The sequence below is a fragment of the Oryzias latipes genome, chromosome 22 (assembly GCF_053564925.1).
Source record: "Oryzias latipes strain Hd-rR chromosome 22, Olatipes_Hd-rR_3.1".
Lineage (NCBI taxonomy): Eukaryota > Metazoa > Chordata > Actinopteri > Beloniformes > Adrianichthyidae > Oryzias > Oryzias latipes.
Genome location: NC_136258.1, coordinates 7,213,972 through 7,240,489, shown reverse-complemented (window position 1 = coordinate 7,240,489; position 26,518 = coordinate 7,213,972). Strand labels below are relative to the sequence as shown.

Below are 26,518 nucleotides of genomic sequence, written 5' to 3'. Positions count from 1 at the left end.
ACACGGGTGCCCAAGTCCGGGTCTGGAGGGCCAGCCTCCTGCTGGTTTTCCAGAAATCCTGTCACAGGGAGGGGGGCTCGAGAGCAGGTAGGACCCAGACGCAGAAGCGGAGGCACACGGTTCAAGGACAAGGGGTTTAATACAAACAAAAAGCGCTGCAGAGCAGGATTACAAAGAAAACAAAACTTACTTTGGCGTGGCTTGAAACATGGAACAAGAGCGTGGCAAAAAACATGGAACAAGGCATGAAGACAAGATGACAAAAACACCATGACAAAACTAATGGACCAGCACAGGAGGAAGGCAGAGACAAGACTTAAATACAGACAGGGCAGACAAGACACAGGTGAACACGATCAGGGCAGATGGGGACCAAAGGAAGTAAAGCTCAAGAAACAAGACAAGACAGGAAACCTTTCAAAATAAAACAGGAAACAGAACCAAACAAGACAGAACAAGAACTAAAACGAAAAACAAGACACAACAAACTCAAACCATGACAAATCCTGCTTTATCTGCACCTGATTACCTGAATAAGGTGTGCTTAGTCCATGGGTATGCAACCTGCGACTCTGGAGCCCCATGCGGCCCTTTCCTTCCTGTGCTGCGGCTCTCTGTGGTTTTGTAAAATAACTATTATGTTTTAAGATTGTATTGGTGCCTTTAATGCCGTTGGGATGTGCGAGCAGGAGAAGAGGGCAGGGTGAACACGCAAAGGGGGCGTGTCTGCTCATAAAAGTAATTTTCAAAACTAACGGGCTGAGAATTAGGTTTAAAAAAATCAAAATGTAGACATTTTTTAAGTAAAGTTCTATGTGACCATCGACCTGCGTCACCGCCACGACTCCCTCCGTCGTGTAATCCCAACATTGTTCCGACCCGGGTAGGACAAAGATGGAGAATTTAGAGGAAACTGAGGTTCCTGAAGAAAACAGTACGTTCAGCACCAACATTTACGTCGCAACATAAATAGCGGGTAACATTGGAGCTATAAAAGTGGATGCATCAGACCGGAGCGGAGCCGGCAGCTTGTGACCCGACCAGGGTATTTTCTACATCACAAATACGATCTTTTTCAAACAGAATTTTTTTTGCCTGCTCCTGATTCACAACAATTTATATGAAGAAACACTCCGAAACAATTTTGAGCTTCGTTTTTCTTTATACTTGTCCTCCATCATCAGAAAAATACCACAAGAACTTATTAAAAACACCAAAAACACCATTTTCATCTGGTCTTTAAAGATCCAGAGAAGCCAAAGAGTCCTTACAAAACTTCAAAAGTGTGTCTTGACCAATTTGTGTGTAAGTGTATTTGGAAAACTTTGAAAACTCCTGATGTTTTGGGTGACTCCTTAAATAGCCATTTGCGACTTTTAGCAGCCACTTAAGAATTTGTGTTAAGTGTTTGCAAGCTGGCAAACCTTTGACTGGAGCTTTTGAATGTCAACACTTTTACAGAACTCATTAAAGGGTTTTGTTTCCACGTGGAAACCTTTAAGTATTTTTTTTTTTCTCAAGAGGAAAATCTCAGGCTAAAATTCCATCAATGCTGCATTTGAACAGAATAAAAGGGGCAAAAAAAACTTTTTCACATTTTTCTACAAACCAAATAATATTTGTGTGGGTAAATTATTCATTCATCCAGGTGGCGTTGTCTTAAAGTTGAATTCCACCAACTGGACTTAAAAAAAAGTCTTCTTTGAATCGAGAACTCACAGCTATAATTCAGGATACTGTCCAAACTGTTTGACTGGTTTTGCCTTTTGAGTAATTATATTCTTCTTATTTAGATATATGTAATTATCTGTTTGTGCCTTTTTCGTGTTAGGGATGAAGCCTCCCCTCTTCTCATCAGCTGCTATGAGGCTGAGGGACTCGCAGTGAAGGCCAATGTGCGCCCTATTAGAAATAACAGGCTCTTAGATTATTTGTTAAACCTTTGACAGCGCCGTCAGGGGACCACTCCTTTGTTACTCTATATTGTAGTTGCTTATTAGCTAACTGTGCCTCCCTGAATGCTTTTTAGCTGAGATGACTCACTGTGTGTGCTGGGGCCTTTTGGGCTCTGATCTCTCTGTTTTTTTAGCTGCTTTCATTGCAGCTCCTTTCCTGCCAGTGCAGCCAAACAAAAAAAACAAGAGCATCTCAGGCTGCAGGAACACCTCAGTCTCCAGTAGCATCTCAGTGTGCAGCAGTATGTGGTGAGCATAGCTTTATAGCATCAAACATGCAAAGACTGTTCCGGGACAGCTCCTCCCACTGCACCGAGTTGGCTGCTTTGCAACAACAGCAGTTCGGCAAACCTGATGAAATGTATCAGAGAAGCAGCAGAGAGCTCTCTGACACCATACAGAATGCTAATTCCTAGATTTCAGGCCCTCATTTACTAGTTTATCCTAAAGAGAGTCAATAGTTTCCCCGCTGCTCCTCCAGAATAACAGAGAAACTGCTATGTGCACATTATCTGTGGCCTGAGTAAAATGTGCATCATTCTTCCCGACAGCTCCATATGGAAAGTGTGAGAGAGAGTCTGAAAACCTATCAGAGACTTTGGCGTTTTGCAGGATAATGACAAAATAATTCCAAACCAAGCTCCAGTACTGTGAAGGACATGACAGAGGAAGGATATGAATATTGCACCAACGCTGGATTTTGAGATCATTATTTGAGAAGAAATGAAGGACAAGAGCTCAAGACTTTAATCAGTGGCTCAAAAAAAAAGCCTTGATAAAACACTACACCAATGAAAAGACTTTTGATGTGAATATAAATGAGAAGGATTGGCAGCACGAAAATGTACTTGGAAGCAGGAAACATTTCGTCATTTTAGTTTAAATTAACTGCATTGCAGAGGTAGACTTCAGTTGTGTAACAGAATGCATATTTGAAAAGGGGTCTAAGCGTGGAAGGAAACATTTTTCTTAGACTTTCTCTTATTCAGACAGTTCTGAGGCAGCCGTGCAGACTCAATAAACTGATAAAGATGGTTTTATGCTCTGAAAATCCTCCCAAACGCTGAGCAAAGATCCTCAGAATAAGACTCATTCCAACTTTTCTCTTCCAATTTCAGGTGAAACCTTTATGTTTGGAGGCTGTTTAAAGGCCTGTTCACACCGGGACGAATTTCGCCGGCGATTTTCGCCGATGTTTAACGCCTCGTGACTAAACAAAGGGCACCAATGAGAGTGTGCACACCGAGGCGAAAAAAAACGCCACGCGCCAAAGCGTCGGAAAAAAAAAACGCCTCGGGTTCGTTTTTTTTTTTTCGAGCTTCCTTTTTTCGAAATCTATTCGACCAATGAGAATGGCGCTTTTGCACACGTGTCTGGAGCTTCTGAAGTTACAGTAAAACACAACTTGGGGGCGCTCAAACACAAAACTGCCTTGCTGAGCACACATACCAGCGAAGAAGTTAGACGCCAAGTAGCGTCTACACTGCCGCGAAGAAATAATGACGGACATTCTTAAATATCCCCGAACCAAGTACCAGTTGGAGCTACTGATGCTTGAAATATTCATGTTTTCTTTATATGATTCTGACAAGCGCGTAAATACTTGCTCTCTTCTTCTGAGTGAAAAGCGACTTTAAGAATCGTAAAGTTGCGCAGCGCCACCTTGTGTACAGGAGTATTTCTGTTTACATTAAGCGCCATCTAATGTCAGGGAAGGAAATTGCATGTTCGCTCGCCTCATCGGCAGCGAAAATCGCCTGGGTGTGAACACAAAAGACGTGGCGAAAAACGCTGGCGAATAACGCCTGGCGAATATTCGTCCCGATGTGTACGGGCCTTTAGAGGGTAATCGGTTGTAGCTTCGGAAAACTCTTTAACAATAATGGTGTTTTAAATTCATCCCATTTTAGTTCATAATAGCTGGGTTTCTAATTGGTATGAAAATACCCAATGTGTCATCAGTTATGGCCTGTAGTCTCCTCGAGCTAATGCAAAACTTTTCTTGATTTTAATCAGATGTCGTTAATCCTCTGTACTTTTACTCTGTTTTGCCTAAATTGACAGTTTCTCTCTGGCCATGCTTTCCTTTACACAAAAACTTTGAATCATTTTAATTGCATGCACAAATCTGTCAGGTGTCGGGGCCACCCTCGCACACCTGTCTGAGGATTGGGCCATATACACCTGTTCTGCATCTAATCAGACAACCTTTATCTTTTCATCCATGCCCTCCAGCTATTGTCGGTTTGTCTGCTTCTCTAGGGAAGAATATGGCGATCTCTGCTGTAGCCTTGCTCAAGCCAAGCCAACTCTAGTGTAACCCTTGTGCTATCCCAGTCACTTTAACATTGGGAGTTGGGTCATCTAGACCCCACTAGACAGTGCGCTGAACCTTTTTTCTTCAATGATTTGTGATCTTCACTGGTGTCCATGGATTACATGAAATCCTCTTCACCTTTGTAAGATTAGATTAGATTAGCTTTATTATCATTGTCCGTTGTAAAATGAAATTTAAGCATCGCCATTTCAGTGCAAGAATAGCAAGGACTAACAATATATAATATTAAATAATCAATAAATTCAAGTGTACAAATATATCCTATAATAAAGAATGTCTGATATTTGTGTGCAAAATTGTGTACAAAATTGTGTGCAAACATGTCAGATGTGCAAGAAGAGTAATGAGGTAGTGTTATATATATATATATATATATATATATATATATATATATATATATATATATATATATATATATATATACATATACATACACATACACAAACATATATATATATATCTATATAGATATATATAGATATATATATATATATACGGAGCGCCTCAATCAAGTGGCTGGAATAATATACAGGAACATGTGTGCAGAATATGAACTGGAAACCTCAAGGTCAAAATGGGAAACACCTCTGAAGGTGGTAGAGAATGAGAGGACAAAGATCCTGTGGGACTTCCAGATCCAGACTGATAGGATGGTAATGGCGAACCAACTAGACATTGTAGTGGTGGATAAAGAACAGAGGAAAGCCGTTGTGGTGGATGTGGCAGTGCCAAGTGATGAGAACATCAGGAAGAAGGAACATGAGAAACTGGAGAAATACCAGGGACTCAGAGAAGAACTGGAGAAAGCATGGAAAGTGAAGGTGACAGTGGTGCCTGTGGTAATTGGAGCATTTGGGGCAGTAAACGTTTGGGTGGGGAGAGGGCGCCCAACGATCTTCTGAGCCGTCTCTACGACTCTCTGCAGTCTCTCCTTATCCGCGAACCAAACTGTTATGCAGTATGTGAGCAGGCTCTGGATGGATGACTGGTAGAAGCTCAGCATAAGGTTGGTGCTGATGTTGTTCTTCCAGAGGACCCTCAGGAAGTGTAGATGCTGCTGAGCCTTCTTGATGATGGCTGTGGTGTTGTGGTGTGGTGTTATCCACCTTTGTCATGGTAGGGATAACACGTCAATGTAAGGGTGGGGTCATAGGATAGCACAAGGGCTAATCAAACTATGATAAGCCTAGCCACGTCAAGACCTTCTGGATTTTTCTCCACCCCATCAACCTCCCTGAGGAAGAACATTCTGGACCAACTGCCAGTTGCTGCTTCACCAGATCAACCATCCATGAACATTGCCACCCAGTCCTCCATTTCTACGTTTAATAAACTGCCCAACTTCTAACCAAATCCCTGTCTGCTTTGGGGTTCAGCTAGTTCAAAACCTGACTGATATTTACATAAATAAATAGCAGATTATCACAGCATTAGGCAGGTATTGTTGGATTTGTCAGACATAAAAGCTAATGGAGTTGACGCTGACAGAGTTGACAAAACTGACAAAAGTTTTCCTCCTCTGAGAAAAAAATACTGCAGCTGGCAAGTCCACATCCAACCTGAGGTGGGGGGTGTCAGAGTCCCTGTGGTGCGGGTTCTGGTCCTTGCCCCTGAGCGCTGGGCCTCGCCGAATTTCCAACTATGGGCGAGCCTGGAGTCTGTTTACAACACCCCTTGTGGACCCCCTCTTCTCCTGGGTGCCCTCCTCCTGGGCGGGGGTGGCTGGCCCCTGCCTTGCTCCTTCCTGGACCAACCGTGGGCAGGGTGGGTGGCTGCCTGGAGCATGTGGGCGGGTCTCCCTTGGGGGGCTCCTGGCTCGTACCTGGGTTTGGGGCGGGGGGATTCCCAGAACTCCTGGGTGGTGATGAGGTGCTCGTATGGGGCTGTGGGCACTCTTCTAGGGCGGGGCCCTGCGCTGAGCCCTCCCTGCGCGGCGGGGGGGCTGCTCTCGTGGTTGAGCTGGAGCAGCACTCTCTTTCCCCCCATGCCTCCCTGCTCTCTGGCTCTGGGGGCCCCATGAGGGTCCTGCCTGGCCTGGGTGGCGGATGTGATCACCCGGGGGGCGGTTGTCCTCTACCTGCTACCGTGCGGGTGTTGGAGGGTCTGGCTGCCGCAGCTGCTGCGGCCTGGGTCTTGGTGTGGGGATGTCTGGGCACTCTGCCACCTTCTTTTTACAGTCCATCATCCATTTTAGAGGAACATAAACACTCACTTGAGCACAGGTGTTTGCTCACCTTTGCACTAATGTTTTACGTGATTTAATGAAATATTTCACACTAGTTGGTTTGAAGGCATAAGTGTGCGTGTGTGAACACTATCTGTATGGTGTACATGTTGACATGTGGACATTTTTGCAGCCGACAGGTATGTTTATAACATTTGAGTGTGTGGACAGGCCCCGCCCCTTCTAGATTGGAATCTGAACATCTGAACCTGACCCTAATGGTAAACATCCAGCAACTTGTTGCTTTATGCTGCTTCATCGTTTTACCCCCCCCCCCCCCCCCTCCTATGATCACCCTCATATCCCAGCCTCTCTAATATCCCTCTCTCTTCTTCCCTTCTTTTCTTTTCTGTCCGGTCCAACACAAAATATTTTAAAATACGATTAAAATAAATAAAGTTTGGCCTCAATTACAAAAGGGGTTTATTCAGACATACCTCTGGTTTGTCTGAAGATTAATAACCCCTGTTGATAAAGTAAAATATGTCCAACACAAGAGGACTTCAGCTCTCATCTGTTTGCCCAGGTGTTGGACAGGACAAGTAAAAAAAAAATAAAAATAAAAATACTGCTGCTAGCTAGCTAGTTATTTTTTCTGACTATTGCTGTCTGTCTCCATGATCTCCAAAACATTTCTAAAGTATTAAAATGGAGAAAGTGTTGACTTGCTCCAACTGTGACCACAGAAATATTGACATTTTACATCTGAAATATCAAAAGTAGTATAGTATAGTAGTATGGAATTTAGCAGACCATGTGTGGTCCTGCAGAATTTGCCACAGCTAGGAGAATGAAAATAGGTTCCCCAGGGATAAAACTGATCATGTTTTTGCCTCTTTAAAATCCCATTCATTAAAAATCTGAACGAGTTGACCAAAGTAGAGGACACACATTTGATTTAAGAGGAAAATCATTCTTGATTTACATGATATATATATTGTTATATACATTATAATCCCTATTTTTAAATTGATTCAAATGTTTTCACAATTATACTGAGGTTTTTTCTGGATTTTCAATGCTAGTGACTGACCTTTTGCCAAGGACAAGAGAAATAACACGGTGCGTCAAATAGCTGGTTAATTATTTAAGCAAAATTCCTCCAAAAAGTTAATTATCTATGCTGAAACAAAACGCCAGTATTCACATTTCCTTTAGATCTAAATTATTTAACATGTCAACCATTTTATTTGTAATATGACTAAGACTTTTCTATGTGGGACATGTGAAGTACAAAGTCTCTTTTAGCTAGAAAAATGGGAACAAAATGGTGAAACGGCAACAAATGCAGGACTAAATGCACACAGTAAAAACATAAAAATGTTATAAATTAAACAAATAATTCATTGTCACTTTTATTAGAAACGGATTAAAAATGAATTCAGCAGAGCTCTTCCAATTAATGTAAAGCAAAGCTCCTCTTGCCGTGAAAACCCCCTAAATTCAACCCCTTTACTGAAAGAATGGCCTCATCTTTTTCACAAAGCTTCATATTGGATATAGGAGTAAGTGAGCTTTGGTGGTGACTCCACAGAGTCAGCTGAACTGTTTCTTGTTGTTTGCCGACATTTTGCTGAACTCAGCCAACAGGCTGATGGATAATAGTCAATCCGATCATTCTACCTCCTAGTAAGAAAGCAATTAGGAGTGTTTCTCTCGAAGCCTGAGCACCTTTCTCGCCTGAGTGACGCTTGACATTTGGTTGGTGAGAACACTAACATCTTTCCACTTTTGTACACAGATTCTTTTTTGTGGGCTGTTTTTAGGCACTGTCAGGATGTCAGTGAAGGTTCTCATGTTGTCGCAAAGATGAATCATGACGTCTCTCAGGATAAGATTGTAAGGATGTAGATCAGAAATAGATCAGAGAATATTTCTATAAAATATTTCCTTAACTGTTTCATGGAAAGCACTTCGAATTGTCTCCATCCACAAAATCTACAAAACAAACTTCCTTCAGAAATCATCAATCCTGTATCCCCCGCTCTGACAATGATACAAAGGTAACCAGTTTAAGTTTAACTGTATGTGTGAATAAAGCAGTACAGCAACTACTCAAGAGGTGATGATGCTCTTATCCCTGAAATCATGTATGTTTTCTCTGAATAATAACACAAGTCAGTGGAACTAAATTGGTTGGCCGTGGTGCAACGGTAGGGCGGTCGACCCATGATCGTAATATTGCAGGTTCGATTCCCACCTTGCACGCCCATGAGTCATTGTGTCCTTGGGCGGGACACTGAACCCCACCTTGCCTCTGGTGGGAGGTTGGCGCCAGTGTTCAGCAGCGGACCCGCCACCAGTGTGTGAATGTGTGTGTGAATGGGTGAATGGGTCTGTGACTGTGACACGCTCTGGGCCTTGTAGGTAGAAAAGAGCTATGTAAGTATTTGCCATTTACCATTTAAATTAAAAGATGAAGTTTGATACCTCAGTACAAGAGCTCCATTAACCCTTGTGCTATCCTTGGCACTTTAACATTGGGAGTTGGGTCATCTAGACCCACTAGACAGTGATCTGAACCATTTTTTTTCAATGATTTGTGATCTTCACTGGTGTCCATGGATTACATGAAATCTTTCCGCCTTTATCCACCTTTGTCATGGTAGGGAGAACACGTCAATGTAAGGGTGGGGTCATCTAAGATAGCACAAGGGTTAACACTGCTTTATTACAAAGAAGGTTCCATCCACTCTTTTTATTTAGGGCCATTTTTGTTTCTGTATTTTTTTTAAGTAAGCAGCAAAAAGATTTTGGAATAGGAAATTCTGTTTACTCGGAGAAAGTACTTAGGCTTGCAATTCACTGAAAAGGGCAACAAGAGATCAACTGAGTAAGAAAAGTAAGGAGACAGGAGGTCATAGAAGGCTGAAGGCTACGTACGAAAAAGTGTTTAGTAAGTGAGCCAGCTGAAAATACAAAGGAAAAGTTGCACTTTGGTAGCTGTGTGTCGAATCATGAACTCCTCGTCAAGTAACAGAAATGGTTTTGCAGAAAAGTTGTTTATCTCTTTGGCTCTGGAGTCAGAGGCTTTGTTTGTTGCCATGAGGTTGATAAGGGATCAGAATGAAGGCTGCTGCTTCATCAATACTTTGTGAACAACATTTGCATTGCTGTCCATTATCTGTTTGTCAAACTAGCTTTTTCTTTGCACAGTAAGCTTCAGAATTCACCAACCTAACCTGCAGGGTTAAAAAAAAATACATTTACTGTGAAAATGATTCACTTTTCATTTATTTATTTTTTTATTTCAAACCTAGCTATCAGTTGTTGGCTATTTCTGTTCTAATGTAACACAAAAAAAGTGCCTAACGCAAACGTTATTTTTTACAGGGCCTGGATCATGCTTTTCTTAAGCTACTCAGAGTAAACTATATCCATACAAATGATCATATATTACCTTTGGAACACTAAATAAAGCAATTTTTTTTATGAAATAATAGTATTTTTTCCTGTTCGTTTTCCTACCTGGCAGTAAAACGACTCGATCTCTGAGGCTCCGCCTTTCGCTCCTTGTGGGTGCTGCCCATTTCATAGCGTGTCTGCATTTCAAACAAACAACATCCAAACTTTTGCAAAGATGGATGTTGTTTCACATTGTTCATAAAAAATGAAAGCGTGTAGCCGAACACCTCTAGCTCCACAGAGAAAGTGGGGCATTGGTGTTAGCCTAGGGGCGGGGCTGGCAGCACAGAATCTTTCTGGAAGGGGCTGTTCTCACATCACAATGTGAGAACCCGCTTGTTTATGTTGATTGGGAGGGGCTGGTGCTCAGACAGCAGGTTTTTAGAGGAATAGTCAGAAATTAAAGGAATACTAAACACCACTTTGGGGTTATTAACATTATCATATGCTTCGAATCTCAAAAAGTTAATTTTGCTTAACCCTTGTGCTATCTTAGATGACCCCTCCCTTGCATTGACGTGTTATTCCATGACAAAGATGGATAAAGGTGGAAAGATTTCGTGTAATCCATGGACACCAGTGAGGTTCACAAATCATTAAAGAAAACAGGTTCAGAGCACTGTCTAGTGGGTCTAGATGACCCAACTCCCAATGTTAAAGTGCCTAGGATAGCACAAAGGTTAATGTAGAAACTAGCATCTGTCAGTTTTCAATTAAAGATTTTTCCATGCATCCAAAGAATGGAAGTCAGTATTTGCTTCGAATGTAGCTTAATGCTTTGTCAACTGTTGAACACAACAATTACTTTGTAAATAGACTATAGATGAGTTCAGAGAAATATTACTTTTGGTATTTTTAGTGTTAAGCATCATCAGCGTTAGCACAGATAGCAAAGAGTAATAACTAATGTGTACAAATAATGAGGTGTGGAGATTCTGTGTGTTTCATCCGATACTGTTTCCACAGTAACTTTAGTCAAGAGATTTATAAAAATATATTTTCGAAGAAATGTGTAAAATTCTCTCTGTCTTAATAAAGAAAGGTTTCAATGATTTTCTTGTGTATACAAATCTCTCTCTGCTCCTCAGTTCTTTTGTGCAGACATGAAAATGTTTCAGATCAGTTAAGAACTGCGACCCCTAAAAGTAGCCAATCAGAGAGGGCCCTGGTTCAGTGGGCAGGGCATCACCCAAAACAGCTTGTAAGTAGCAAATAGCATTCACCTTTATAGCGCATTTCTACCTTCCTTTAAGCTTGGAAGTGCTTTACAGTCATAGTCCCATCCACACATTCACACACTGATAACAGCTCCACCTCAGACAACCCATAACCACCAGGAGCAACATAGGGTTCAGTGTCTTGCTCAAGGACACTTCAACACTCCAATGGGCAACAGACTGAGGGAAAAACAAGATGAATCTAAAATTATTTTTGAATAAATGTGTTTGTAATTAAAAAAAAAAAACGTGTTCATGTATAAAGAGAATTTAAAAATAATCCACCATGATATGACATATTTTTAAAAATTCAACCAAAAATCTCTTATTTTTGACACAAGTGGCAAAATCTGTTCACCTTTAATCACAAAAAGTGAGAATTAACCGCCCATGAGAAAGCCCTCTGTCCTAAAGCATGGCAGAGTCCAGTAGAGGGCATAGCTGGCAGGACACTGAAGCACGTCCACCGCCATCTGCACCCCGCTGGGTCCTGCCAACAGGCAAGAGAAAGGCGTTGTACAAGTTGACTACAGAACCACTGGCTGTCAACAAGACATCCTATTATCCTTTGCCCTCACCAAATTGCTCATCTTTTCTGAAATTAACCGGTGGCTCAGAACAAAATAAAAACAGAAAAAGTGCTCAAGTCTTCTATTTCGGCTCTGATGTGTGCCTGGAAAAAGAATGACTTAAAAACTCTTGTTGGACCCTCATTCAGAGGAAAAAGTACCTTTTCTTTATGGCAGGGTGGAAAAGAAAATTAGGAGAGCTAAAAAGATGTTGTCTTGATGTTTTTACAGTCCCAGGAAATCCATTGACTTGACGGAAGAACTCTGAGTTGGTCTGGATGTAATTGCTACCAATTTTCTCTGCTAGAAAGCATTTTGGGGAAAACAGGAACATCTGTTTCTTTTATTGTTTGGTTGTTGCCATCTTGACCTTTAAAATACCGACTCTAGTTGGAGAACAGTGGCTTTGATACATGTCTATGCTGCTGATTGTCTTTAACCCTTGTGCTATCTTGGATGACCCCACCCTTACATTGAGGTGTTATTCCTACCATGACAAAGGTGGAGAAAGGTGGAAAGATTTCATGTAATCCATGGATACCAGTGAAGATCACAAATCATTGAAGAAAAAAGGTTCAGAGCACTGTCTAGTGGTTCTAGATGACCCAACTACCAATGTTAAAGTGCCTAGGATAGCACAAGGGTTACAGACCCACTAATTGCTGTTGGAAAAAGCTTGTAGCTGTGCTGTAGAAAAACACTCTGGGTAGTTCTAATATTGGTCGCTAGTGATGGGTAGATGAGTCTTCGTGAAGCGTTGTGGCACATTGCCCAAACTATTGATACTGTGGCGATACTGTGTCAATCAATACTTTATGACACATAAAACTTCAAACACAGATGGGCTGGGAAATTGTGGGCACGCGAGAATCGCTCAACAGCTGGAAACCAGGCGCGCTTCCGGGTCATGAAAATGTTTTTTTTTTCCTACTCTGTTAAAAACTCACAACTGGACTGATTTGGCACCCAAGTGACAGAAATGTAACCCAGAAGATCCGGTATTTTTTCAAAATAAAATATTATTCAAAATAAAAGATAGCTCAGACTCATAATTAAACTAACTAAATGTGAATGAATAGCAGGAACAGACCCTCATCGTGGAAAATGCAAGAAGAAATGCATATGACACAGCTTTCAAGTTAAAAGCAATCGTTAAAAGCATTGTGAAAAAATCCACCATCACCAACGGGTTCGGAAAAGCCGGTCTGCTGCGTGATGGAGAGGACAGGCAAGCTCAGGAGTGAATTTGCCTCAGGATGAGAGTGATACTGACAGCCACATCGAAGGAGAGACAGAGAGACAGTGTGGCGAAGACTATCTATTCCAATCCGACACTGAGGAGGAAGACTTCCATGGTTTAAGTACACAGGAAGTTACTGCTGCTCTCAGTTACTTTTACCAGTATGTTTTTTTAACCAGCCCTGTTAGTGCTGTTACTACCATATTGCTGCTGTGTTACTGCCGCGTCACAGGCACTGTTTGGAATAGAGCTGTAACGGTGTGGGATATTTGATCACCGCGGTGATGAAGCAGCAGGAGTTGTAGTATCGAGGTACACCCCCCCCCCCCCCCCCCACACACACAAAAACACACACAAACAAGATCCCCTGGCGGTCGCGTCGCAAATGAATACCAGTACAATTAATAATTACAACACACTATTCTTTATTAATAACTAACAATAACAACACCTATAAATATCTATCTAATGAACTAACTATATAGGTGTTGTGTGTATGTGGGTCAGTGCGCTGCGTGTGTAAGGGGAAGGAGAGCAGAGCAAGAGTGAGAGAGAGCGCTCCCTCCTGGGCTGCATGTGCTCTCCCCTCCCTCACTGTGCGCTCCCTCCTCTTTCTTACACACACGCATGGTTTCAGCACATACACATCCTCATTCTACAACACATGTTTCAATGTGGGCATGTGCGGCTCATAGACAGGTGTGGTTTATGTATGTACAAAATGGTTTATCCTTTAAAAATGTATTGGCTGCGGCTTATAACCAGGTGCGCTTTATGGTCTGGAAATGAAGGTACATCGAGGCCTTGGAAAACATTCTGCAAGTTACAAACAACTTGATGCTCAGGTAAAAGTTCATGCTCGAGAAAAAGAACAGCAATGGAACAATGTCAGGATTATTTCTGTTTGAAAAGGGTTTCAAAACAGATTTCTGTGTGAAAGGGTTTGGTTCTTGAGGATTCACTGAAAGACTCCGAGAAATCTTAAGATTAAAGGCCTTCACAGAGGGAAGTCAGAACAAAACACTTATTTGCTGTTTTTTCAACATTTTCAAAATTATGTAGACCAGAATTTACTACAAACTGATAAACACAGCAAATAATTTATAGGAACACAGCGAGGCCCCCTCCTCTGATGACCTTTAGACTTCAAAAACCTCTATTACATTCAGTTGTTTTACAGGGGTGAGGTGACCAAACTTTTTCTTTTTAAACTTAGCTTTGTGTTAAAGCTCCTTGGTAACGGACTATACATCTAAAGGTAACTACAAATTGCTTTCAGTTAAAAATGGAAAAGGTTTTACCGATGAGAGGAGAAAGTCAGGGCTGTCAGAGGAAGCACTGCAGCATTTTCACTGCAGTAAAGTGATGAAACTCTACAACCTTCAGTCTTTTCAGATACTGTATCCTCATTTTAGGTAAACACACATAAAGCTTATATAAAGTGCACATTCATAGCTTTTGTTTTTGCATGGTGCAATTTGATGCTAAACTTAACAATCGTAAAGCTTTCATAGGCTTTCATAATGTACCCCACTCGCTCTCTCAGCTCATTTCCGCTCTCTCAGCACTCTCATTGGATGATTCTGGTTTGAGGTCAAGTCCAGGTCTGCTTTGCTTTTTATGAGTTTTCTGTCCCTTATCATTCCATATAATGAGATTTGCTTTACTTTGTGCATGTGCAAAAAATGTTTATTCTTGATATGAGTGCTACCTTTGTTTGGCATCCACGTGGAACACACTGCAGATGCACATGCTCATTGACCTGTTGTTTTTTTATGATATTTTCCTTTGTCAGGTTTTTCTGTCTCTTATAGACGCCTCCTCTGTTCAGTGCTCAAGCTATCGAACTGGAACAACTTAGCAGGCAGGAATATCAGAGCGATATTCTCAAGCATAGTTGAGCAAAACTCTTGTGAATTAGGGTTTCAAGTGGCATCGATGCAGAACCAACAGGTTCTCCGACTCTTAATGACCAATGAAAAGTGCCTCTGGAAACATTCTTACATGCTGTTACATGTGTGATCAAGTCTCAACCTGTGAGTTTTTCAACATTTCTGACAGTCACTTCTTAAAGAACTTTATGCATGAAGTGACATTTTTTGTTAATGCTTTATTTTACAGTACAGTACTTACAGTGTACTTAAGTGGTAGATACATGGTACTTATTGTGTAACTACTGGGTACATTTAAGCTATTTACATGGTACTTTTAATGGAATTTACTGGGCACTTACAGTGTGTTTACATGGTACTTTTAAGTTCTCAACAAAACAGTAAAAAGGAGCATTCCAAAGAACAGATATTTTCATATTATTTATCATTTCTTCCAGATTTTTTTTTGTTGTTTCAGGAATGATTCACACTCCTTTGCATAACTCATGAGTTTGTCACCCACTATGAAAACAGGAAATGGCCCCACATCCTCACCTTTTCCAGCCAAAGTAATTTCTGCAATAGTTGCAGTCAAATCTATTGTATTTCTGTTTATATTACACTGTGGACATGTGTCATGCTTTTTGTCCGTCGAAATTCCTTCAACAGAGTTTGGTAACGGTGCAGGACTTCTTCAGGGTTTGTAACTGCAAGAAAAATCACTCCTGCACACGCACACGCGGTTTCAGAAGCAAATACACATCCTCATTCTACAAGAGAAGTTTCTGTCTCACGAGGAAATACGATAAATTTACTGCGTTCAAATAATTAGTTTCCATTGTATTCATTTCCATTACAAGCTGCGTGCGTTCTTGAATGCGCGACACGGCCCCCCGCCTGAGGATTTTGTGTCGGGGGGAGGGGGGGGGGGTTATTACTGTTCTCCTTCACTCTGTAACACCAAACATGAACGCGCACCGTTTGATTTCCATGAATATCACTATATGTTTTGTTTGGGAACTATTTTGCGTCTGTGTAAACAAAGGCGGAGCCTCCTGCCCCGCGTTCTTCATGGGTGTCAGGCTTCATGGCTACCAGAAAGGTGACAAAGTGTCTGCAGTCTGTTTATTACTGGGCAATATATAATATTCTGAGAAGATGTCTGTACCACAGAGCACACGTGAAGGCTCGCGTGCAGCTCGAGAGCGGTCCACTGCAGAAGAATCAACACGCACCCCCAACACACTTGTGTGCGCTCCTTCCTCCTTCACACGCAGCACTGACACACACAGTCATTCTACAACACCTATATGGTTAGTTCATTAGTTAGATAGGTAGTAGTTAGTTGTTACCGTTATTTGTAAATAAGGAATACTGTGTTGTAATTGTATCCATTTGCGACGCGGCCGCCGAGGGATTTTGTGTTTGCTGGTTCATCACCACGGTGATCAAAACTCCCACACCGTCACAGCTCTACCGGGTGGACCTCCAGCCGTCGTGAAGGGAGCTCTGCTGCAGCATGTCTGCAGGTGTCTCCACTCCACTTTATATGGAGCCGGACTTTTGGTGTTTTTGTTATTGATAGTTTGGATGTCTGCAAACCATTTGTTTATGTTTTATGGATCCCGTAGACAATAAAAGGGCATAACATAACTTCACTTTGTTAGATCAAAATGTAAGAACCTGCTTGTTTGCATGCATTAGGAAGGGCTGGTGCCAACAGAGCATATTTTTAGAGAAATACTCAAAATACAGCTTTGAGGTTGTGTGTTTTATTTTTTATTTTTCTCCGTTTTTTTGTGAGATATGAACATTATAATACACTCAAAAGCCAAAAGTTGATTTTTCATGATATAGGCCATATAATGGCATTCAGTTTATTTTTTCAATGTCATACATTTTGTCACTTGTTTTGTTTGTTTGTTGCGCTGTAAAGTTCCTGGTCTGGCTGGTCTCCTGTACATTTTGGTGCCACTAACTCTCAGAGGCTCTCACTGTTTTTTTTTTATTCATTCATTTCTGTGGCACAAAGTCCAAACAAGATACGACAACTTTGTAAGGGTTTGACAAACTTGGCACTAACTGGAGTCAGAGATTCGAGACACATTATGTCCGTCTGTTATTATGTATGTCTGTCCATTCTTTTTTGTTCAAGAACTGGTTTACAGGAAACCTTCTATCCAAATTTTAATTGGAATCAAAACATTTGTGCAACAAAACTTCAGTCTGATGTTGTTTACCATTGTGTTTTCTTGCATTTTAATGTCACAAACATATCATGAGGTGCAGCCACATATGTGTCAGCCAGCGTTAGCCTTATTACTCAAAAAAGGAAAAAAGATCACACTCTATATATTATCTCTTTGAATGTAACTTGTCATTACTGCAATTTCTTTTACACTTCAAAAAACCCACGTGTCCTTCAAACGTGGAGCACAAACATTATGTTGCCATGGTAACCCATCCAGGGCTTACATCATCATGATTTATTTTCTGAAGGAGAAATATACTCAAACTCTTCAGAATCAGACAGAACAAGAAAATCTTAAGCTTTTTTAAATATTATTTTAAATATTGATCATCTGTGAAACTTGACGAGTACCATAAAAGTTCTATATGTCGATAAGGATTCTCATTCAGTCTGATAACTTTGCCTTGAAGTTGAGTCAGAACGTCTGGAACTATTGTCGTCTCTTTCTAAAATGCTTTGCAACTCATCCAAAGAGCTTTATGAAAAGGCAGCGTGATCACATAAAGAGTACTACTAATGTGAGGCTTTAGAAATCTACAGTATTGTCAGAAACATACATTATTACATAAGGAACTTGCAAAAACAAAAATGAATGAAAACTTTCATGACTAGTTTAGCAAATGAAGGCAATTCGGGAAACACACGGGCACCATCTACCCGACTTTTCTCAGAGAGGGAAAAAAGACAGTTTGAAATGTAAGGATTTGCTTTGGTTCTTTTAACTTATCACACATTTCTTTTATTATATTTGTTTACGCATTTCTATCCCTGTGAATGTGCAATCTTTCGTTTCTTATGAAGCTTTATTGCCGTTTCCTGAAGAAAGTTCTAATTCATTTCCAGGTACACTGGGTTGCTGGATACTTCACTCTATATGCCACTCATCAGTTACGCAAAGCAGCAGCAAACCAAAAACTTCCTCTTTCGGCTTCTCCCATCAGGGGTCGCCACAGCGAACAAGTCGCATGGTAAACTTGGCAATGTTTTTACGCCGGATGCCCTTCCTGACGCAACCTTCTCATGCCGGGCTTGGAACTGGCACAGGGGTTGAGAAGGGAACAGGGAGCAGCCCGGAGTCGAACCCTGGTTTCACGGACGGAAGGCGCCGCGAACCAGCACGAGCTAAACCGGCTCCCAGCAGCAAACCAAAAACTGTTTACTATAAAAAAAAAACTTTTTCTTATTTACTTAATTGTATTAAAGACTCCTTCCATCAGATTTCCAGAAAGACAAACACAAAGAGAAACACTGCACGCACTCACACCAGCACGACACTTTACATCCACTTGATACAGACTGGAGACTGTTCTTCAGAGAAACCTTTATGTGCGCAGGATGAATATGAACCTTCTACATCGTTCTAACTCTGTACCGCTTCCCTTTTGCTTGTGGCGTCTTCGGTAATTTGGACACATTTCACAGTACCTTACCAACTTTGAATGTCAGCTGGTAATCTTCCATATAGAAAGTACATGTCTCTCTAGGTAACAGGTGTGAGTGAGCACTGTAAAAAATAGACTTGATGCAACAATTATTGAAGGTGCAGAAGTTAAGATGAGGTCGTTGAAGTGTGTGTCTGTGTGTTCTGTTTGTGTCTCAAATTGAGTGTATGCCTCCATCTGTATTTGTGTCACACAAATGGAGACATGCTGATTGCACAGCAGGAACGCGGATGCATCATCGGCCTGCCTTTATCTACAAAGAGCTCTAATGTACGCTCAGACCCAGGGGGCTAAAGGTTAATGGACAATTGCAATGGCAAAAACTTTATAGCAGAGGGACCAAAAGAGAAGGCAGTGAGACGGTTTCAAACACGTAAGGCGATGTTGCTGAACCATATTATCAAGTTTGTCCTCCACTCTAGATGCTTTCACCAGCAAACATCCTTCTGCATTAATCACTGATAGCGGATGCGTGCTGATTATTGTTCCAGAAGATAAAAACTGGGCATTGATGTTAGAGTTTGACAGTGTGTGGTCACACACTCCTTGAGAGATGACCCATAATAAGGAAGGAGGTGATCTGGTGTCTCATTATGTGGGACAGCAGATTAAAGGATGTGCTGATGTTTCTTTTCTTATCTCCCTGGAAGACTAACTTAATATGTTTCAAATCAGAGTGAAATGACAATGTGTATTGACAGATTCACTTTAGTCCCTTTCTTCTGTGCTCCATCTACCTTTAGGTCTGTTGCATTTTGAGAGCAGCATCGTTTTGCATGAGCAAATCCTCCCTTCAGATCACAAAGCCTCCTGCAGGTTTTGGTTTGTGCTTTGGATGAGCCTGATGTCTATGCATCTTTAATTGTGGCCATCTCTTGCATCTTCGTCTTTTCTCAAGCTGGCTCTGTTTTTAGCAATAGTGTCATGATAATGCATGCACTGAGTGGAAGGCATCTCATTATTAATGTGGTGTTTGACAGTTTGAGGTTCGACTTTACGTTTCCAGTCATGAATTTGGAGACAATAGTTTTTTTTAATGAGCAGGAGGGACAGGCTGACCTGCAAGCCTGGGCCCAGCCCATAATATGTTCGTGCGCTTTATCACACATAGGAACATTACAGGAATTTTACATGAGCCCTTCTGAGACGGATCAGGGACTGTGAGTGTCCAGCCAGGCTCTCTTTATGGCAGACGCAGAGCAGGCGGTCAGCTTTGGATCCTGCTCAAACAGACGTGCTGAGAGCTTCTGTATGCAGCCGGGCTTTCCCTGTATGACTTGTTTTGACAGTAAAACCAATAAAGCTTTTCAAAGCTTTTCTTTTTTTTTAAAGCTGCAGTCACTTTCAAATCAGCCACTGAAAACAAGACTCTGGTTTGAACTTACTGGAAGCCTTTTTTCCTCTAGTGACTTCTGGCATTAGGTTTTTAGGAGACACATTATTATCATTTTGACACAAAAGTTCAGAAATTAAACACTTTTCAATTTTTCCTTTAACCCTTGTGCTATCTTAGATGACCCCACCCTTACATTGACGTATTCTCCCTACCATGACAAAGGTGGATAAAGGTGGAAAGATTTCATGTAATCCATGGACACCAGTGAAGATCACAAATCATTGAAGAAAAAAGGTTCAGCACACTGTCTAGTGGGTCTAGATGACCCAACTCCCAATGTTAAATTGCCTAGGATAGCACAAGGGTTAAGATGTGACCACACTTGTCTACGGGCCAGACCAACCCAAAAACCCAAAGCACCGGGGAGGGTCAACCCCCTGTACAGGTCCAAGTCACTCAGGCATTACCAAACTACAATTTACAAAGTCCGGTGACGGTACGAAAAAGGACAAGTTAAGTTAATTAGATTTTTTTCCGCTAAACTGCAAACCCTACTTCCTTTTATCAATTGGTGAACCCACCAAAAGTGCAAACCACCACCTGCTGTAAATGGGAGAAACTCAGGCCTACACAGCCTATGGGAATGTGAGTGCTGACCAAGGAGGGGGCAAGCTTGCTGCACATTTGAGCTCTGAAAGTCATTGATACTACTAATTCCCAAATTTGACTTTCTGTTTGTGGAGATAGCCCAGCCTTTCATGGCACCATGTTTCTTGGTTTTATACTTGGGTGCATTTTATGCAAAGAAACCGTGGAGACTCATTATGTTATGCTACTCTTCCCTGCATTGGACTAGATCAAAGCTGGTACGACGTTCTCCATTTTCACCTTTACCTCCTGCTAAAGAGGGTCCATAGTAGAAGCTGGAGACAACTTCTGGATTTCTATTAAACAAAATAACAAAACAAATGAAGACAGCTTATATTAAAGCACTGCAAACCTGTAATTTACAGGTTTGCTTAAATTAACTGTTAAGTAAACATTTGAATTAATCATAGCTTCACATTTCTCTCCTTCAATGAATTTAGCAGCCTGTCAGTGTTGTTTTTTATAGAAAGTAGCAGCTTTAGGGTTTGTGAATGAGCCTAATGGAAGTGTCAGAGTGCTTCTTCTGACTTCTAATTATCTTCTGCCAGAATTTGGCAACATTTTGCTGTAAAGTAGAAGGAATCAGTTTTCTCAACGCACTCTGCATGCAGCGCTTCAGCAAATCACAACCGTCAGAAGCGTCAAATTTCAGCAAACAGTGATGTTTCCTGTGTGAGTGTTTGTGTCACAGTTGCTGAGTAAGCACATGCTCGTGTCTCAACAGTTTAGAGTCTGCCAGGTGGAGCGATGTTTCATTCCCCTCCAGAAGTCCTACAAACCCAGTCAGGTCCTTCAACTGATCCTGCTGAGGCCTGTCATGCTTAAATTAGAATTATAGTGTTTGGGTCTTTAGTGCATCCTTTAAGTTTGCACAGAGGCTAAAGTTGGAATTATTGTGTTTTAAGCATATGTTGATTGTACCGTTTCTGACAAACAGTTAAAATTGGAGCCCCTGTTGGGATCAGAGAAATAGAATATGAAATCTCTGAACCAAAGTGGATTCAATCATCTCAGAAGTGGAAAGCTGCAAAGAATACGTTTTCTTTCTTGTTTAAACAGCAAAGACAGGATTCTGTGCACCACAAATAGACAAAGTCCTGTTTATATTTTCTAATGTGCATACGCTTTAGTTCATGGACACAGATGCCATGCAGAACCAATTCATAAACTGGGAATAAGAAATGCTCATCTGCACGTGGAGTAACTTTTCAATTGCGAGAGCAGATGTGCGTGGTGGTCTACACCAATCCTCCAGGACAGATTCCCCGTGACACTCTGTGCAGCTGCAGAAAACGGATAAAACAAGGATGTCTTTCTACACTTAAGCACTGCAATGAGCCTCACTCACACAAAATATACTGGGCGGCAGTGGCTCAGGCGGTTGAGCAGGTCGTCCAATGATTGAAGGGTCGGCGGTTCGATCCCCGCTCCTCCCAGTCATCTGTCGTTGTGTCCTTGGGCAAGGCTTCACCCTCCCTGGCCCCAGTGTTGCTCCACTGGTGTGTGAATGTGTATGAATGTCCCGGTGATGGTAGGAGGGGCCGTAGGCGCAAACTGGCAGCCACGCCTCTGTCAGTCTGCCCCAGGGCAGCTGGGGCATCACCAAGTATGGATGAATAATGGAAACATTGTAAGCACTTTGAGCATCTGGAAAAGCACATATAAATCTAATCCATTATTATTATCAGTGACTACAGCTTTCAGATTAAACTGTTGAGAAGTGTAAGAAAAAAAAAAAATTCAGTAAAATATCGCGATAATTCATTTGGCGGTACTTCTATCGATTTAAAAGGCTGCCAAGACAATAAAAAATGAACTATTTCTAAGTACACATGTGGTTCAGCTTATTGCTTTTGTTTTCCACTTAAACCCCCGAACAGTAGTTGGCAGCAGTGACGTGCAGTCAGGAGAGACAGGCTGTGCCTCACCTGTCATTATGGGAAGAAAAGAGAAAAAATAAATTCAATTATTATATTTAATCAGTAATTTGTGCTTTGCAGTCATTTTCCATTTAAATGTACCATTTTTGAGTGTTTTCTCTTTTCAAAATCGCTGAATTTCCGCTTTTGCCGTTCAGATACTAAGTTACGTGCGATGAGGCACCAGCCCGTTGAGCCTCACCTTGGATTGCGCAATACCCATGCAGTCAGACGGTACTGCTGTCTCTCTGTATGTCGGTTCAATCACTTGTACTGTATGAGCTGAGTTTACATAATTTAACAGATGTATATGATGTACAGTGTTTGTTTTTATAAATAACTGTATGTGAGGGACGTGTTTCTTGTGCTGAGCGCAAAACGCCGGCGAAAAAGCCGCTGGGTGAGGCCAGCAGTTCTCGTGCCTCATGTTAGGGGGCGCCGGTGAGCCCTGAGATTATGACGCTAAAAAATACTAGAAGAAGTGATAGCAAGCGGCAAGTCATTTTCTTCAGAAGGAGCGGCGTATGGACTTTATTTACAAGTAAAGGTAAGACGATAATAACGTTTGTGCTTTTTTCTATGCTGCAGTTTGTGTATGAAAAAAAACACGTTGAAATGATATTTTAAACAAAACACGTTAACTGTTGTCAATTAAATGGTGAATAAGTTACTCAGTATGGTTCATATGTTTGTAAATCTGACTGATGACGTCAGTGCCTCACCAGCCATTAACGTCACCGCACGTCACTGGTTGGCAGCGCACCACACCGAGCCTCATTCAGCAGCTCTTCACTGCATCAAACAAGATCTCGCGAGAACCGTCTTGTGTTAGAAGTTTACTCATTAGCCTCAGGCTGTGTTGCTTTGGAGCTCAATGAGACATGTACAACTTAGATTTAACTTGGGATGCGTACCCAACCAAAACTCTGTGCCAAGTTGCTGCCAGCACCATATCAAAATGTAGATTTTGGTGCTTGGTGGTGAGTAGGACAGTGCAGATGTGCAGTGTGTCATGCACGGAGCTTCAGTCAAAATGCTGAAGACCAAAGTGCTTTTGTACTTCACAGCAAGAGATTCTAAGTCAGCGACATGTGAAATGCTCTAAAAAAATGGTGTCATGGTGATGAGCGGTGCAAATTGTCAGAGAAAAAAAAGATAAAGCATCTTAGCAACATTCACCTTCACGTTGTCACGCTGTTTCATCACGCTTCAATGTTTCTTTTTTTTATCATTTTTTCAAGCCCCAAATTGGTGAGCACCTGTTCCAGCACCGTTAGATGAACCGGTTTGGCTACATGTTGGAAATAAACAGCTCTTTATTTTCTCTTTTTCGGTATCAAACCTCATTGGTTAAGAAACAATTATTTGTTGTTTTGCTTTGTTTCTTTTATTTCTGAAAATGTATTCTGTATAAACTACATAGGATAGAGTTGCTTAACACTTTCTCTATAACAAGTTACACCATCCCTTTTGCTGGGTAATTTTTACCAGATATAATATACCCAACAAAAAGTACTTGTCATAAAAAATAGATCAAAACATGACAACACGTGATAAATTAGAGTGTTTTTTGTTTATTTGTAACCCTTGTGCTATCCTAGGTACTTAAACATTGGGAGTTGGGTCATCTAGACCAGTGTTTTTCAACCTTTTCTGAGCCACGGCACACTTTAACCTTAAAAAAAATCCCGCGGTACACCAGCATCCAAAAATTAAAAAAAGGAGAAATTTATAGTCTGTATTGATCTGCAGCCCCTCCGCAATCTCACATGCATTTTTGAGATAATTGTTGCAGAAAAAGCTGGAAACTGCAGCTGTTTTTTTTTCTAAAAGATGCAATAAAAGATAAGTTAGAAGATTTAAAAACAGTTTGATGTGTGTTCGTTGGTTTCAAGACGTTTAACAACAGATATCCGTTTGCGCTGTCACTCTCACAACCCAATGCATCATGGGAGATGTAGTGCAAAAAACAGCCAGAGATCGCGTCTCTGAGCTTCATGGTTTTGTTCACTTGTTCCAGTCTGATACCGGATTCTGTGCAAAGCTACACCGCTAAAGACGAGCTTTAGCTGGTATTTTTTTTTAGAACTGAGCGACTTTACGAGCTCAATCGGGACAAGGAAGTGAAGATTTTAACCACTTCTGATTGGTCAGACTAATGACATGTGATTAAGCTCCCCAAGAATGATTGGTGGAGACAGTTAAAGGGACGGGACGTTTCCAAAATACAGCCGAAGGTGCAGCTGAATCGCGGTACTGTATCGTCATTCTTATCAAAATGTCTTTAATAAAATAAAATAAACGCAAAGAAAAAGTATTTTATGATCTTTAATATTCCTAACTCCTCAGTGTTTTATCAGGGCCTGTTTGGATGAACAGAGAGCTGAAATCATGGATATGGAAAATGTTTTTAGATCAGTTAATGAGGGCAATTTCCCACGGCACACTTGACCATCTCCCACGGCACACTGGTTGAAAAACACTGATCTAGACCCACTAGACAGTGCTCTGAACCTTTTTTCTTCAATGATTTGTGATCTTCACTGGTGTCCCGGGATTACATGAAATCTTTCCACCTTTATCCACCTTTGTCATGGTAGGGAGAACACGTCAGTGTAAGGGTGGGGTCATCTAAGATAGCACAAGGGTTAACTGTGGTCTGTGTAACAAAATGAAGAAAGAAAAACATGCGGTATAAACACAGACCTCTCCATGTAGTTGTTTCTCTTTCAGCTTTTCCCATCAGGGGTCGCCACAGCGAACGAGTTGCATGGTAAACTTGGCAATGTTTTATGCCGGATGCCCTTCCTGATGCAACCCTCTCAAAGCAACCGGGCTTGGGACCGGCACAGAAGTAGAAAAGGGAACAGGGAGCAGCCCAGAGTTGAACCCTGGTTTCACGGACAGAAGGTGCCGCAAACCAGCACGAGCTAAACTGGCTCCCAGACCACTCCATGTAGTCATCATGCTAAAAACATTAGCATGTAGCTCCTCCCACATGCAGCTTCAGCAGCAAGCTTATGAACACATTTTGGTCAGGCGGCGAGCACGGAATTCGCCAAGAGAGGCGACCAACGTAAGTTTGCAAGTTTTTTGCATGTTCCCTAAAACATGTTCAAAAATTATGGAAAAATTAGGAATTTGAGAACAAAAAATTCCTAAAAAATAATAATGATACTAGAAAATTGCTCTTTGGTCCAACCATTCCTGGGACATGTAAGGCTATTAGACAAGCGACATATGGAAATTCATGTAAATAGTTTTGTTCGGGTGAAAATCACCCAGCGATTGTGCTCTAGGCTTAATGTGTTGATTATTAAATAGAAAATGTATTTTACAATTTTATTCATACGAAAAGTGTATTAATATTTTAAAAAAAGTTACTTTTCTGAGTTTTACTCTTAAAAAATTGTGAAATATTGTCTCTGTTACTGTCTTGGGATATTTCTGAATATACCGGTAGGTATCCTATCGCCAGACTCCTGCCAATACACACTTCTAATAAAAAGCAGAAATAAATTAATTTTATACTCCACCTAATAACATCAATACTACAGCTTGCAATAATCTCCATAGAGCCTGCACAAAAATCATTAATACAGGAAGGACTGAAAAAAATGGTTTGTCTGGAACAAATGCTCAGTTTTATTAAGAATACCAAAAAAAAAAAAATCTAGAACCAAAGGCATACTTTCTGGATAAGCAAAGATTGGTAATATGTTTTGGCGTCAGCACAACATGGCGTCTCCTGTTGAGCATAATAAAACTTTCATTTTTTAGCTGCAATTGAAAAAACCTGATTAATAAACTAAATTTAGTAGAGTTTGTCAGGAAGTCTGATAGAAAGCTCCCAAAAGACCCAACAAAACTGCTTTGTCCTAATTTATGCATGCCCCCCCCCTCTCCCAGCAGAACATGGCTTGAATAAAGTAAAAAGTTATTATTCTGCTGTTAGGCCGTGCCATCAGCTTATTCAAATGAGTACTGCGTGTAAGCAAAAGGATTACAATTCAGAAATATGCAACTCTCATGATAATGGGGAGACATAAAATCTGCATTTTTACTTAGTGACTAGTAAAAATCTATGTGGACAAGTAAGCAGC

The 26,518-nt window shown here is 41.2% G+C and overlaps 1 protein-coding gene across 3 annotated transcripts in view; it reads right to left on the bottom strand.

Annotated features, from left to right (window-relative positions):
• The window catches only part of gfra4a (GDNF family receptor alpha 4a), a 181,255-nt gene that overhangs the window by 40,019 nt on the left and 114,718 nt on the right, over nucleotides 1–26,518 (bottom strand). The window contains exon 3 of one of the 3 annotated variants that reach the window (XM_078940968.1): nucleotides 530–604. The exons of 1 other annotated variant lie outside the window; for it this stretch is intronic. In XM_078940968.1, the coding sequence (XP_078797094.1) occupies nucleotides 530–604 (75 nt within the window). Of the gene's footprint in view, nucleotides 1–190; nucleotides 509–529; nucleotides 605–26,518 lie in introns of those variants that run through there. One more of the 3 variants, XM_078940969.1, reaches the window with a different exon arrangement.